Raw genomic sequence first — 15,399 nt, forward strand, 5'->3', positions numbered from 1 at the left:
TTTTGGCACGTACCAGACATCACTTAGGGTAAGTTTCATAATTTTGCCGTTAACATTTGTTTCAACCACCACAGACCCTTTCCCTTTTGCAGGAACTACGGTGCCGTCTGCCGTCGTTACGGTGTGGTTCGATCCAAAGTCCTCATAATTGATGAATATATCTTCCCTATTGGTTACGTGAGTTGTGGCACCATTGTCCACATACCAATGTTCTGCATCTTTATCCTCTGAGCAAGTATATATCATTAGCGTAATATTCTGCACCTGCTGCTTCGTCGACGTAGACTGTGAAGGTGGTTTCTTCGGTCTGCCATCTTGGATCCACTCCTTGCAGTTCTTGATGCGGTGTCCCTTTTGTGAACAGTACCTACACCTCAAATTCTCGTCTCTGGATTTTACTTTTAGCTGCGGCTTAGAGGTAGAGGCGAGCACTTCTTCAGTCTCTTCTTTGTGACCACCTAGTGCCCTCTCGTACCCACAGAGTTGTGCTGTTAGTGTGTCTATGGTCCTCTCCTGTTTGTTCAACAGCATCCAGCTGGATTTGAAGTTGAAAAATTTTTCATCGAGGGAATCCAAAATTTTACAAATCAAAAACATATCTGGTAACTTCATATTCGGATCAGTCTTCAAAATTTCGGCATTCAAATTGTTCCAGATGTTTTTCAGTTTAGACATCATTGTCGACACATCCTCTGAACTATTTTTGTAGCTAAAAAACTGCATGCATAACGTGTATGCTCGATCTTCGGACTGTCCATCAAATAATCTATGAAGTTCCTCCCAGACTTCACGTGCTGTCTCGAACCTCATGACTTTCATCAGCGTCTCTTCGGTCATGTTACTCGTCATTATGAGCAGGGCGTTGCTGTCTGCCTTCCTATACTTCAATAACTCTGAGTTATAGGCCATCACTGCACCATCGCCTGTTCCTAAAATCGGCTTCCGAAGCTTTCCTTCTGCTGCCTCCATGGCGCCTTCTGTGCCACGCAACATAATGGAAACTTTATACTTCCATGTAGCCCAATTTTCACTGCCTTTGAGCTGACCAATTTGAATTTTAGTAGTAAAATTTTCCATATTGGCGGGAAAGATTTTCCGCTGGCCCGTAACCTAATGCAGATGCGTAATTTGTGGAATAAAAATCCTCCGACGTCAAATGGATACTAAAAGTCTTAAAGTCTTCAAGAGAGTCCAATTATATATTTAATTTTATAAATTCACACATATCAAGCTTTTTACAACAACAACTGACATTTCATTTTTTTTTTTACACACTTCTATCAATTTTCCAGCTATGTACATACCTAACCAAAGAGGTTGTACATACCATAACACTAGCTTCTATGACCCGGATCAAGAGTATCGGAGCATGTGGACCCGGATAAAGTATAGACCTCCTCTAGTTTATGGTACTTAGCAGACATGGCTGTGACTGTCAATATTCTTTACGTCAAATTATTTATTGTCAATGTAAAAAAAAACTTATAGTCAAAAAGGCGAAGCGAATGAACGTAAAAGAATTCTTTTACACAATACTACATCTTGTGGTGTGATTATTTGTTAGTGTCGTCATTGTAAATTGAATTAGAAAGCTAACGAACTAATAGTGCAGTCATAGCGTACCTATATGTTTATAATGTTAGGACTAAGTTGACGTAACGGTGGCCTATTCCAATAACTTGATTATTGGAGTAATGCTGCCACGGGCTCAAGACGCTTCCGTAACTAAGTAAATGGCAAAACATTAGAAGATTAAAAAGATGTATGGTACCAATGGGTCAGATTTTCCTCCCGTTACGGAGGACACGTTTTGTAAATATGTTTTGTATTACGAGATAAATAACTCAAGGTACGTAAATGTTTTGTGTGTCCTTGGTATTTTTTTTTGTGCGTTTATGTGCTCACCTTGTTGTTGTTTCACAGGGTCCGTATTTGGGATTTAATTATTTTGATACCAAACGCATTGTTTGTGCTATTCTTAGTGGTAAGATTTAACAAGGCTCAGTTGAAATTGCGTGCTACAAGCAGCCCTATATTCTTGACGTTTTACACATTGGTATGGGGCAATGTGATCATAAGCTTGGTGCGGTGTGCTGTGTCCATGACTGTGAACGCGTCAGTGCCACTAGGGGGTCTAGTGGACAAGGTCTTATGGGTCATGGTACGGTTTTTCCTGCTTGCTACAGAGATGAGTGTTGTGATATTTGGTCTGGCTTTTGGTAAGTTTCTAACCTTCAGTTTTTTGCTGTATGACTAATCTTGTTCTAGTTTACTGTCTCAGACAACAATTGTTGACACTCTTTTGAGATTACTGTTATTTATTTTTATGTTCAACCATGAGAACCACATTCTTATTAAAATATATCAATTTCAGGCCACTTGGATAGTCGCAGCAGTATAAGATATGTGTTACTGGCTACATCGCTGCTATCCCTTGCCTTCACAGTCTCACAAGGCACACTTGAGATAGCTATGCCAGATGACATGTTCCATGTTGACACAAGAGATTATGACCTCTTTGGACACGGTGGGATGCTATTCTGGTTCACATCATCCTTAGTCTTTGCCCTCATTTACTTCTTAATACTGCTATTGCCATGGATACCGCTGAGGGAATATCTTGCTTTACCAAGTAAGTTCTTGATTACCTAATATTTAGTATTATATCTGTTTTAATGATATTAAGTAATTAGTTCTATAGGTATCATAACTATCAAATTGATCAATTAACTATAACATGCAATTAAATTAATATGGAATGCTTACAATATTATAAACAGCAATCCCTCAATAAAATAAAAAGCTCATAACATTAGATGATAATTTTCTCCCTTTATTACTTTTACTCTTTTATATCAAATTGCTTGTAAGTGCTATTATAGCCTTTTAATAGCAAGGAGTTTATACGAGAATTGTTTCCTCTTTCTATTATCAGCACTTATTGTTTTATGCACCATAAATTATGCAACTGTAGCTGGCAGTCAATAATTTATTGTTAAGATAGTGTTGTTTATAATTGAAGATGTCTTTCAAATGTGTCATGAGTGTGTTGTCAAACCATCCAATGATCTTTTGTACACAACATTTGATACTCTTCAGATTAAGAGAATAAGGAACAAGATTGATGGCCAGTTTCACAAAAAAATTGAATGATCTGTATTTAAAAAAAAATGTCCATTCAATATTGGTTTGCTGCAAGTCTGCAGTATGACACAGAAAGTGTTAATTTATATGACAGCCTTAATACACTGTTGCTGTAGATTTACTATTATTATCAAAGTCATTGAACCTCTGTTGAATGCTGTGACTTGGATCTTTTGTTGAAGGCCAGTTTCGGAACATTGTCATTATATTATACTCTCTATGCAATCTTTGATTAATGATTGTCTCTTTAATACGTATAGGGGAATGCAATCAACCAATATTCAGAAAGCTAATTAATTCAACCTTTTTAATTGGCTGTAAGTCTCATTTTATGCTTAATGTTTTTTTTTCGTTTTTAAGGACCTAGATTTTCATGATAGAAAAGTTCTCAAGCATAATTTATTCTTGTTTATGAATAGATTTGTAGGTGCCTTTATACAAATATAGTATTGCATGCTTCAGTTCTAAGCTAGTCACTGTAAAATGAACCTTATCACCCAAACTTAGAGTAACATTTTGTAAAAATCGTAAGATGATTTTATTACATTTTAAATATGAATAATATACAAATGTAAACAACATAATGACTCATAACAATATTTAATTTATGCCATCTCAAACTTGTGAATGTTTTATGTATGGCTTCCATAATGCAAGAATATAACATAGCTAGGTAACAGGAAAACGAGTATAACAAACCTGTACCTGATATATTTCTAAACTAATACATTTAATAAATATTTTTTTTTGTACTCTAATGGCTCCAAAACTACTGAACCAATTTAAAAAATCTTCACTGTTGGGAAGATGGATTATCCACAACTAACATAAGCAATAATATGGCATGGGAAGAACTTCTCCCAGGACGCTTGTGAAACCGCAGGGAAACAGCTAGCATTTTAATGGAAGGATATCTGGATTGTCTTATCTATAGAGCTGTTAATTTTATGACACATCTCAAGTCAAATATTGAAACCTACAGAATATATCTAAAACCTATTAATATGTTTCTCACGCCTAACATATTGACGACTTCTTGATAAAGATGTAAACAGCAAATAAATTTCCATGTTCTTTTAAAAGTCTGTTCCATACTAAAAGAAGCTTGCGCGCGTCAACTTATGCAACTTTATGCTAATGGCCTTACGTATTATGTAGGTCACCATAATAAACAAACTTACCAGCCAACAATATGAAACCACACTAATATTATAAAGGTGAAAGTTTGGGAGTCTGTTTATTTGTAACTTATTCACGTGCAAAGGGCTGCACAGATTTTTAGGAAACTTGGCTGCAATCTTTACTAATAATATGAGAAAGTTAATTTGTCCTTTTGGACGGCTTTCACGGCATAACTGCTGAAGCGATTTAAATTAAAATTGGTAGGTTTAGATATTCTATTATATTTAGATATTCGTAATGTAGCCCAGACCCTGAGGAAGCCTACTTTTTATTTGAGTGCGGGTAGTTCCTTCGGAAGTCGAGAACAGCTAGTGCAGCTTATACATATGTCAAAATACATACAGGCTAACTTTTATCCGGTTGTTGAAAGTAGGTACCTAGTTCTCTCACTACGTAGGCCCCAGGTAACCCCGGCCAGATTTTAGCATAACTTAAATAAAACCTGTTTTGTTCCAGCGAAATTGTCATTCTACATCTACGTATTGTTACTGGCACTGCTAGACACGACGCAGGCCGTCGGCGCAGGCCTCCTCGCGTGGGGTAACATGCAGTCAGGCTTATGTGTCGTTGACGTCACAACTTGGCTGTATTTCTCCCTCTACACTCCATTGGTTTACCACACATTCCTCAGCGAATTCTTCAGGTGGGTAATGCGTATTTTGTATGAATGGACGGAAATTCTGTTATAAGTATTGTTTGTTTGTTTTGTGATTGTTTGTAATATTTCTACTCTGTAAAAGGTTTTGATGAAATTTGATAAGGTTGAAAAGTGAACCCTAGTTTGTTGTTTGATAAGGGTGAAGCCTTTATGAGTTCTTTATTTACGGATGTAATCGCGGGAAGAAGCTAATTAAGCAATAAATCACTTCATTTGTTTATCTTATTTACTTAAAGGACTTTAAACGTACTTATTTGATACATGACGCATAAATTGACGTCATTTTCCAATTATAGGAACATCTTGTCTCCTATTATTATCTTGTTTGTTGTCGTTAGGACTTTTTATGCATATTGTTAATTTTTGACTTGTCTTTCCAGTGTTTCTCAACCGAGCATCATGTTCTCGTATAAGGCTCAAATGGATGAGCCTATGGACGAAGATCAGGTTTCGTTGCCGCACCAGCAGAGTTTCAGCTCACTTAAAACAGATTCCGATTATATTTATCAGGTAATATTCAAATATATATTTTTTGTTTCCTCCTATCACTTTATTTTGTCCCTTCCAATAGACTCCTTTGAATTTAACAGAATCTGGATTTTAATGTCGCCAATGTTCTATGTATTTTATGCTATCTTAATTTCTCAGTTTAAATTGCGATATCTCTCTTGATCATTTTAAATCTGATGCACAAATATTTGTGTTTTTCAGCAGAGCAACAGCGTATACGACAGCACATTATTCGAGGCCGGTGGGACTACTCCCATGAACCCTGTGTACAGCGCCTCTCTACAGAGTCCCGACTCGATAGCGTCCGGACAGTCTATAGAGATTGGCGGCCCCAACTCAGGCTTCCTCACCCAGAACATGCCCTCAACATAACAACAATCACGACACTATAAACGTTCGTTATTGTGTTATAAACTACACACATCCAAAGAAAAAAACATTACTAATAACTATATACTAGAGTCGCGTAACTATAGAAACTAAAGAGAGTTTAGGTAGTCGATATAATTTCTACTTTAAAGAATCTCATAGAAAACTTTTATATTTACTAACACGTTATGTTGTCTTCGCGTACCATTTACTTTTGTGATAAGTAAAGCCAGTGATCAAATCGAATTAATTGAGACTGCATTTCATCCCATTTCTGCTAACTAATATACCTAATTCATCGTGTAATGGCTCCATCCATAAGATTTTGACATTAGATTATATTATAGTGGTTTAATGTAGATTTATTAAAAAAACAGTTGCTGTGACAGTAGTGACTTGTCTTGTGATTTTATATTTACTTGCTTTGTTCAGTTTTATAAAAACATTGCAACAAGAGAACTTAAAAAGTTATATGCAGAAGCTTGGCGAAGATTTATTATAAATCCTCGAACTACCACTGAAATATTCTGTAGCACCTGCGGTTAAACATTGATCATGACTACATTGGAATTAAATATATTACACAGAACTAGGACTAATTTGACTTAATTTTTGGTCTCATGAATTTCAAGTTGAGTATGTAGTTAGGATAAATCGAATCTTACTTTAATTTAACCATATCGTTTTTAATTATAGTAAGTGAATCTCATCAAATAAACATATCTGAAATAAGTAACCAGTATATAAAGCAATCATTCAAAATAAAGTGTTCATTTATATTCTTTTTTCAGTGTTACCAGTTTACTGCAGAAAAATATGTCTATTTCATTACTACAGTATTCATACTTGAAGTATTAGATAACTGTTGTAAAATGTATCGATTTATTCTGTGTGAAATGTGCTACAGATACTTTATTATAAGAGATAAGTTCGTTCTTTAAGTTGATTGTTATGATTATGTAGCCAGCAAAGTCCGTAAGTTGTACATTTTTACTTATTTTTGGTTTTTGAACTGTTCTAGACCTTAAATGGGTAACTTACGGTTGATTGGATTGACAAACACCATGACTCGATTTGCATGGATTTGACAGAAAATTGCATCTATACTGTGTATGCTTGTAGACTTTGCTGGTGACATACATATTGGTTTGTTTATGTGTTATTTGTACTGTGATGCATTATGTCTACTTACTTTTGTTGTTATTTTTATTTTTTGATGAAATAGAGTGAGATATAATACGGCGAAACTTGGAATGTAAGCAATGTGTTTTATATAGGTTTAAAGAAGGCTATATTGTATTTATAATTATGTCGTAAGTGGTGATCAATTGATATTTATAATTTTATTTCAGTTTAGTATCATCTATTGTAAGAAGTTTTGACTACATAATTATCTAAGTACTTTCTTTTTGCCTACTCCAATTTCGTTACCAATATAAATAATGTTTCCCACCTGAGATACATTTTATAAGTTTTGAAAATTATTAGTTTAGAGGATTTTCAAACAGAAGCACTCAATAAAACCAAATTCTGTATACATAAGCCTATTTTTATTTACAACAACAATTTGAAAGTCAAGTATCTGCTCTCAATAGTTTTGTGCTTGTAAGGAGTACTCAGAAGTTACAGGTCTGAAGTGGTCGTGTCAATTCTACACAACAGTTTAATACCATTGATGACCAAGTCAATTTTCTTTTTAAATTGTGATAGTCCATATTATATGATGAAAACCTTAAGTGATATTTGGTTGATGGCATATATTTTTGTTGTTTTGTCTCTTAGAAGTTAATAAAGTAAATACTTTTATTGAAAAAATTGTTTTATTAAACTTTATCTTACTGTAACAAAATAACAGGTTTATTGTTTTTTGATGGTATCTTTCTCAACGTCTTCTAAAATGAAAGGATGCTTTAAGCAATCAGTCACTGATATTCTTTGACTAGTATCTAGCATTGTCATTCTGTCAAGTAACTCTTTTAGTTGTATAAGTTTTTTTTCTTCATTCACAAATGCATTCTTATAAGATTTCTTGAGCTCAAAAAGTATATCTCTAGTAATAGGAATATTGTACATTTCAACAACTTTTTCTCTGCCAGTAAATTCATCTTTTTTATGAAGAAGAAAATTGTTATTGTAATTGAAATGTTGGTCTTTGAATTTACCTTTTTTTATAAGTCTGCTGGAAAATTTTCCTTTTAAATCCATAAAGCACTTCAACATTTTATTGTTGGAACTTCCTGTGAACATAATTTTCCCAGTAGCCATTTCAAAAATAGTGCATGCTGCTGACCATACATCAACACCATGTTTGTATGGCACACCAAGAATAATTTCTGGTGCTCTGTAAAACCTTGAAACTAAATAAGGGGTGGGCTCATTATCATCACACTTTGTTGCTGAGCCAAAATCACATAACTTTAAGATGTTTTTCTTTTCATTAACTAAAATATTATCAGGCTTGATATCAGCGTGAATAATTCCAAGTTTCTTGAGTAGTCTTAATGCCAGCAGTAACTGTCTGCTATAACTTATTAAAGCTTTTAAGTTGATGCCATGGTGTTTGCCATATTTCTTAATAACGCTTCTTAAATCCATGTGTAGGGATTCAAGCAACAGACAAAGATGGCCTTTATGTGTGAAATGTCCAAAGTACTGAACACAGTGATATTTGTTGTCAGGGTCTGCTTGTCTTATTTCTTTTAGTATGGCTATCTCTTTGAGACTTGTTCTATACATTAGATCATTATTTCTAATAATTTTGATTGCCACATAATCATTACCGTCTTCATTGTCTTGAGCTCTAACAACATTTGCAAACACTCCTTGTCCCAAAATGCTTTTAATTGTATATCTATTGTTGATGACATCACCAATACGTATAACATAGTACCCGTCTGTATCATCCCAATTATCAGTTAAATTTAAATTAGATTCGTTGTCATTATGTGTTACATTATTAGATGTGGCATTTGACTCAAAGTCATCTTTTTCTGCAAACATGTCTGTTACTTGTTTAGAGATATTGTGAGTGACTTCATTGCCTGTAATACTTTTGATGGTTTGAGCCTCAGAGCAAGTTTCCTCAGTGTCAGGTTCACTGTTCCCACTGTTTTTATTATCTTGTGAAACATTCAGTTTTTCTAAAAGTTGTTTTCGCATCTGTCTTCTCCGCTGTATAATAGTTTCTTCATCTTCTGAGTCTGCTTGCACATGTTCTACTTCAGGTGAAGATTCGTGATAAGATTTTCTTTTAGAATTTGTATTTGGTTTAGTCTCATTTTCTTTATAGCTCTTTTTACTACTAATAATTTCATAAGCATAGTCTTCTTTGGAATGCCTACGTTTTTTGCTATCTTTATTTGTTGAAGTATCAGAATGCTTTACAATTTTTTTTAGTTCTTGTTTGAGAGATTCTCTTTTCTTTATCAAATCTTCTAATGTTGAAGTGCTTCTTGTGGGCAATGGAGGTGTTTTGGACTCCACTTTATGGTATTTCTGATCGGAATATTTTGATCTTCTAGATTTGGATTTCATCATATTAGCATCTTTTTGATATTTTGTTGATTTGTTTTGAGAATGTCTACTGTAACTGTCAGCCATTTCAACTCCTAATGATTTAATTAGCACTTGAAAAATTCTGTAAGAACAGCACCTCTTATCTGTAAAGATAGAACACAAATTATTAATCTCAACAAGTTGAATTAGAACTACAGAAGCCAACTTTAAAAAAGGGTTTGAAGTATTTTGGATAAGTAAAAAAATACATTTGTGTGTATGAAAAAGCATTAGCCTTGTGTCACTTTCATGAATGTTGTACAAAGACCCTGTGTTGGTATGTCTTAGCAGTGTATGAAGAAGTTATTATCACAACCCTCATGAAGTTGACTGCTTGCGTCTATACAAAGTATTGTTAACTATATCTTTGATTACATTTCCACCCTGGCACTATGATCAGGTCCAACATTACTCAGTGGACAATACTTTTCATGTTGATTGTTGACCTCTCATCTCAAACATCCCTCCATCATAATATATTGTCCCGTCACTACGTCCAGTGATCAATGTGTCACTTAATACTTCCGTCCATGATTATTATTTGTAATGGACTTCAAGTCATAATCTCTATGTGCTTGCTAGAAAAAATTGTGCTTATTAGTCAAAATACACAATCATTACAGTAACAAATTCTGGTATGTAAATAGAATATATGATTTCTTTTGATTCTTAATAGAAACATGTTTAGTCTTACAAACATGCAGCTATTAAGAACGAAAGGATGATAGACTCATTAAAACAGTATTCATAGCATGAATGAATTTACAAATATGACGATTGGATGATGAACGTGAACAGTTTCATTTGATATGAGTTCAAAAACCGAGCACGGCTTCCATAAACCGAATAAATTAATTATTTACAAGCCATGAAGCAGTATCAGAAATTCATGTTATGAATACTGACTGGCACACAATTTTAAATGTTGTGTAACACAGGAAACCTTAGTGATTACTGTGGTTTCTTGTGTTACACAAAACAACTTTCACAAATTCTTGAACGTTTATTACAAAAACTTTATAATTCACGATGATTCATCAGATCAATAGATTCATCTTTACATTTTCGTGTCACACTAAAATATTGTCATTTGTCAATATTTTACACAGATCCTTCGCGATTTTCTTTAATGAAATAACTTGAACAAAAGGTTTTCACTAAGACGATGCCAATTCTTTGAAATAATGTGTTATGAATAATTTTTTTAGAGAAAATAAATTTATTAAAAATTTACATTTTCACGTAAACACCTCCATTTGAATTGTAACCATAGACAAAAGATGAAGTGTCACTGGTCAGCCAGTTACGTCATTTAGGTTTTATTTTCGATTTTTTTAAGTAGTTTTAGTTTTCTCTTTTTCTTGTCTTGCGTGTACTATATAACACTTTGACTTTTTTTACTTCCAAATATCAAATTCCAGATATACTATGGGATATACGAATATTTGTTGGCCGTGATGTAAAATAAAAAATAAAACATGAAGGAATAGACAGTTGTCTCAAGATAAAATAAAACTACATTGTCTATGTATAACCTAAATTTAAATCTCCTAACATTTCGGCAAACGGAGTAAACTTTTTATTTTTTTATTAAAATGTCGTTGATAGCAAATTATCTAACAAGGACTAGTGTGTATTCAAATTTGCGTCTAATATTACCAAGTAGGACTATATATGTTACCCAAGGTTGGTGATTTAATTCAATACTTTTAAGATTTTATGTTACTTTATTTGGTATATAGAGACTAATACAGGGTCTGGTCTTTGTACTTAAGGAGATTATCACAAAAACTATTATTCTTTTAACTATTTGTGAAACTTATTATCTTCCAGTTACAAACCTCTATTCGCCTCATGCGTTGGGCATCGATGGCTTTTTGCAAACAAGGAAAAAGGCCAAGGAACAGTTTACGAATTATTCTGAAAAGTTTAGATCTAAGATGAATGAATTCGTCAGCAGCAAAGACACTATGATATTTACAGAAGACTTAAAAAATATGTTACATTTGGCAGAGCCTACTGACTTAAATCTAATTTTGAATATGATCAAAAAGTGAGTACAAACTGATGCTAATTAAATGTTTAATTTAAAAACAGAACATATTGAATTCTGAAATATTTCTGTGAATTTATATTCCTGTATGATAATTGTATTCACATATTGCTTTAATAAATTCCAGGTTTAATTCTCAAAATAGTGAGCTGAGATTTGGTTCATATGTGTTTGGACCAGTTGTGATGAGAATGTTCCATTTCTTGGATGCACCCAAAGAGGCTTTAGAGGTAAGAATATTGTTGCTGGTATACTATGACACTACTGGTAAAATTCTGAAGTAAATAAAACTTACATCTTACACATAAATCTTAATACATCTGCACAAGATGCAGTTTATTTTTATAGTCTCCATAATAGCAAAAATATAAGAGTATACATATAAGCTGTAAATATGTTTAAAAGACACACAAATTAGCTAGTCTAGTTAAATCTTTTGTACTTCAAGCTTAGCAAAACTATGAAATTATTAAAAATTTACAGAAAAGAGTATTCCTTTAATGTAATAATTTTATATTCCAGTGCTTCTATGACCCAAAAAACGATGGTTTCTTTGACCAGCTTGTGTCATACCACATTCTTTTAGATTTGCTCTACAGTCATGAAATGTACGATGAAATGTACAAAGTTTTTGAAAGGGCTCAGAACAAACAAATAAACATGACAAAGTTCCCTAAATACTGTGTGGTAATGGTACTGGCAGCATGTTATAAACAAGTGAGTATTATATGAAATCTTATTAGAATTATAGTTATCGGCACGGATAATGAGCTCTCGGCGAAAGAGTGGGGATCGCTTTGCGCACCGTACACTTATGGCAATAAACCAATAAATCACTTCTATGCAGGTGAAGGTCATGGCTCAATATCCTTGCTGATGATTATACTCTATTTACAATTTAAGCTTTTTAGCCTATACTGTCTGACTAGAAAGCATGCCTATCCCTGGCTTTACTCTTGTAATTCAGTAAAAATACATAAGTTGTAAGAAGATCTAGGAAATTACTATAATAAACATTAAACTTATAAACTTATAAAACTTATAAACTTACATTTGCAAATTGATCATAAGTTAATTACGTAAGCTACTTACATGAGTAAAACAAGGGTAATCACAGACTAAAAAATGCTATTATTTATTTTTCAGAACACACCAAAGAGTTTGGAGTATGCTTCAAAGCTATGGTCAGATATGGCCAGTGCTGGTACGGTGCCAGTTAGAAGAGCATGCACATTTTTCGCTGGTATTGTACTTTTTAAATGTTTTATTTAATTAAATTCATTACCATTACCATATGAAATAGCTTTGAAACTTTTTTATTTTCACAGCATTGGCTTTGAAACAAGGAGCGCCACACATAGCCATGGAATCAATATCGTCCCAAAGACAACATTACGTAACTATTAGGAACATTAAGGTAAGATACATATTTTTTTCCTACTGAAAAAATATATTTCCATAAAACATTTTTTCTATTTTCAACTCTATTTTATATTAAAGGTAATGGCGCTCGCAGATATGGGCAGAGTAGAAGATACACTACCAATATTGAGATCAGTCTTAGACATTGACAGCCCAACGCAGAGGGATAAACACACATTCTTTGAAGAAACTGTATGTTATTTTATTTCTTAGCTTAAAATATACTGTCCATTATTTCTAATCTTGCGTATTCAGTCTATTCTATATTGTAGAAACATTATTTATTTAACTTAATACAACTTAACCTTTTTTGGCTATTTTAAATTACATGTTTTTACTCCAGTAGGAGTTGTTAAGTAATTTATGTTTTCTAGATGGATAGAGTACAACAAGCAGCAGAAAAGGGTGCAAATAAAGACGTGCTGAAGCAATTTGAAGACATCAGAAAAGCTTTGAAGGATAGAGGCCTTATTGACGGTAGCAAGGTAATTATGACTTTACTAGCTATTTTTCTGCAGCCTCATGTCCCATGGGTACTTCTTTCCGTACTAGAATAGAACATAGCCTATGTAACTTCAGCGATAGTCTAGCTTTCTAAAATAGAAATGAATTTTTCAAATCAGTTTAGCTGTTTTGGAATCCAGACAGGATTGCACCATTGCAATATTTCTTCCTACATTTTGAGGAACTACACTCATTTATAAAAGGGTGACTCATTTATATGTAGATGTGATAAATAGACGTTTTTGCCATCCAATACATTTTAATGTAAGACACTGGTACTCAGCTACATCCGGTTAGACTGGAAGCCGATTCCAACATAGTTGAGAAAAAAGGCTCGGAGGATGTGGATGATGCTATCCAATAGATTTACGTACAATAGTAGTCCGAATATCTATTCAATACGAGAAAATTTCTTGCAGTAACTAGCATATTCTTGCAGTACATATTTTGCAGAATTGTTTTAGTACAATATCTAATTTATTGAACGTTTTCAGACCATTGATCTGCTGCTGAACACTGAGATAGAGAAACCACAGCCCGGACAGTTACCTGGTGGTCAACAACAGTTTCAGTACAAGAGAGTGCAACTCGGACCTCGCAAGAAACGAATTGTCTAGTATTTACAGTAATTAAGTGTCCATTTTCACTGACATTCCCTTTAACATCGACTACTTAAAGAGTTTTAGCTAAATACAACCTGCAATTTGCATACCATTTATTTTTTTTTTAATTTTTTTTTTATTTGTTCTTCTATTACAGGCAACTAGGCCCATAGAAAATTCAATACATAAATAAATGACAGTACAATACTTATAAAGGAAGTTGATGGCCTTCCTCCATAGGTAAATGGGCTATCTAGCACTAAAATAATTATTTTAATAGGGCCAGTACATCCTACAATACACGGAAGCATTAAAGAACCTTGAAATTGATATCCTTAAATCCTAGTTTTTTAGACACCTAAAGTTTAGGTACTAACTGAAAAGACTTAGGGGATGTCTTTGAAAATGGGCATGAGTTAATCTAAAACAAAAAGTAGCTTGTTATTAGTCAAATTATTGGTTTGTTTTGTACATATTTAGATGTTTTACAATTGTATGAATGAATTGCCATGTGTAAAAATCTATGGTCTTACTATGAACTTTGTTGCCTTAAAAGTTAATCGGTACGCTTTTCTCATGGAGTATCGGCTTTTAAGCTGTCAATCATCATAATGATTTTTTTCTGAGTTAATGGGTTACATAATCTACCTTATGCCTATACATATTGTAAATGAATAAAATCTTCGACTATTTTCGTAGTTTTATGATTTTGTAAAATAGGTACATGTTTGGTAGTAAGGTTAAAAAGAGATCAACCATGAAACCTGAAAGTTTTGTTTATGATCCAATTTTATCAAAAATTCTGTAGCAATAAGAGTTCATCGTAAGTTCTCAGATTTATGTGTATAAAAAGTAACTTTATATTTTGTTAACCTGGATGTTTGTTGTGTCCATGCCGAAGAAACGATAAATTAAAAGTTGGCAAAAAAGTTTTTTTTTTATTTTATTTTTAGACCTTGCCCTAGCGGCTTCCTCTTGGTTTGGCATACGTGCTGGTTAAGGAAATACCCGCACTGATTTGTAACTCTTTCCTTCTACATGGTACATATGTATATGTACTTAGTTATAAAATCCAATCGGGACCTAGTATTGATAACTGGATTAAACTGTATTATAGTTACCCGAACAGCTATAGTTGTTAGGTAGTAGGTACACATGGATAGCTGAACACGGTCAATGCAAACAATAGATCAATCAGTAATCTGGACAATGTGATCAACGCCAACCAATATACTGCTGACTACGATTAATTGCTTGATCTGGTTTATTGAATTTGATTATAAGCTGTAAATAAAAGTGGGTACTATAATATAGTAATCGTATAGGTATTATACGATCTTCAAAAAAATATAATAAGCCTTGTTATCGTCCCACAGACCTCACACAGAGAAGGATTGAGT

The 15,399-nt window shown here is 33.4% G+C and overlaps 3 protein-coding genes across 10 annotated transcripts; 2 read left to right on the forward strand and 1 right to left on the reverse strand.

The window, feature by feature from the left end:
• The first annotated feature begins 1,426 nt into the window (after window positions 1-1,426).
• Window positions 1,427-7,090, forward strand: LOC110382030 (transmembrane protein adipocyte-associated 1 homolog). 2 transcript variants are annotated; one of them, XM_021342496.3, is made up of 6 exons: window positions 1,427-1,849; window positions 1,924-2,219; window positions 2,375-2,632; window positions 4,783-4,969; window positions 5,365-5,494; window positions 5,699-7,090. In XM_021342496.3, the coding sequence occupies exons 1-6, from the start codon at window positions 1,761-1,763 to the stop codon at window positions 5,864-5,866; spliced, it is 1,128 nt and encodes a 375-aa protein (XP_021198171.2). In that variant the 5' UTR covers window positions 1,427-1,760; the 3' UTR covers window positions 5,867-7,090. The 2 variants fall into 2 exon arrangements, with proteins under 2 accessions (XP_021198171.2, XP_021198170.2); XM_021342495.3 differs by having other exon boundaries at window positions 1,428-1,849; window positions 5,696-7,090.
• LOC110382027 (serine/threonine-protein kinase PRP4 homolog) lies at window positions 7,007-10,808 on the reverse strand. Of its 7 annotated transcripts, none has more exons than XM_021342487.3 (3): window positions 10,653-10,808; window positions 9,794-9,996; window positions 7,007-9,522 (listed from the first exon to the last, which is right to left on the reverse strand). In XM_021342487.3, exons 2-3 carry the CDS (start codon window positions 9,825-9,827, stop codon window positions 7,721-7,723), a joined length of 1,836 nt encoding a protein of 611 aa, XP_021198162.3. In that variant the 5' UTR covers window positions 9,828-9,996; window positions 10,653-10,808; the 3' UTR covers window positions 7,007-7,720. The 7 variants fall into 7 exon arrangements, with proteins under 7 accessions (XP_021198162.3, XP_021198161.3, XP_049700961.2 ...); XM_021342486.3 differs by having other exon boundaries at window positions 10,480-10,695; XM_049845004.2 differs by having other exon boundaries at window positions 10,429-10,695.
• Window positions 10,809-10,894: 86 nt separating this feature from the next.
• LOC110382029 (pentatricopeptide repeat-containing protein 2, mitochondrial) lies at window positions 10,895-14,930 on the forward strand. Its single transcript, XM_021342494.3, has 9 exons — window positions 10,895-11,104; window positions 11,252-11,471; window positions 11,599-11,701; window positions 11,994-12,188; window positions 12,618-12,714; window positions 12,800-12,888; window positions 12,972-13,085; window positions 13,268-13,378; window positions 13,892-14,930. The coding sequence occupies exons 1-9, from the start codon at window positions 11,014-11,016 to the stop codon at window positions 14,012-14,014; spliced, it is 1,143 nt and encodes a 380-aa protein (XP_021198169.3). The 5' UTR covers window positions 10,895-11,013; the 3' UTR covers window positions 14,015-14,930.
• Window positions 14,931-15,399: the final 469 nt, after the last annotated feature.

This window comes from Helicoverpa armigera, chromosome 15 (genome assembly GCF_030705265.1).
Source record: "Helicoverpa armigera isolate CAAS_96S chromosome 15, ASM3070526v1, whole genome shotgun sequence".
NCBI lineage: Eukaryota > Metazoa > Arthropoda > Insecta > Lepidoptera > Noctuidae > Helicoverpa > Helicoverpa armigera.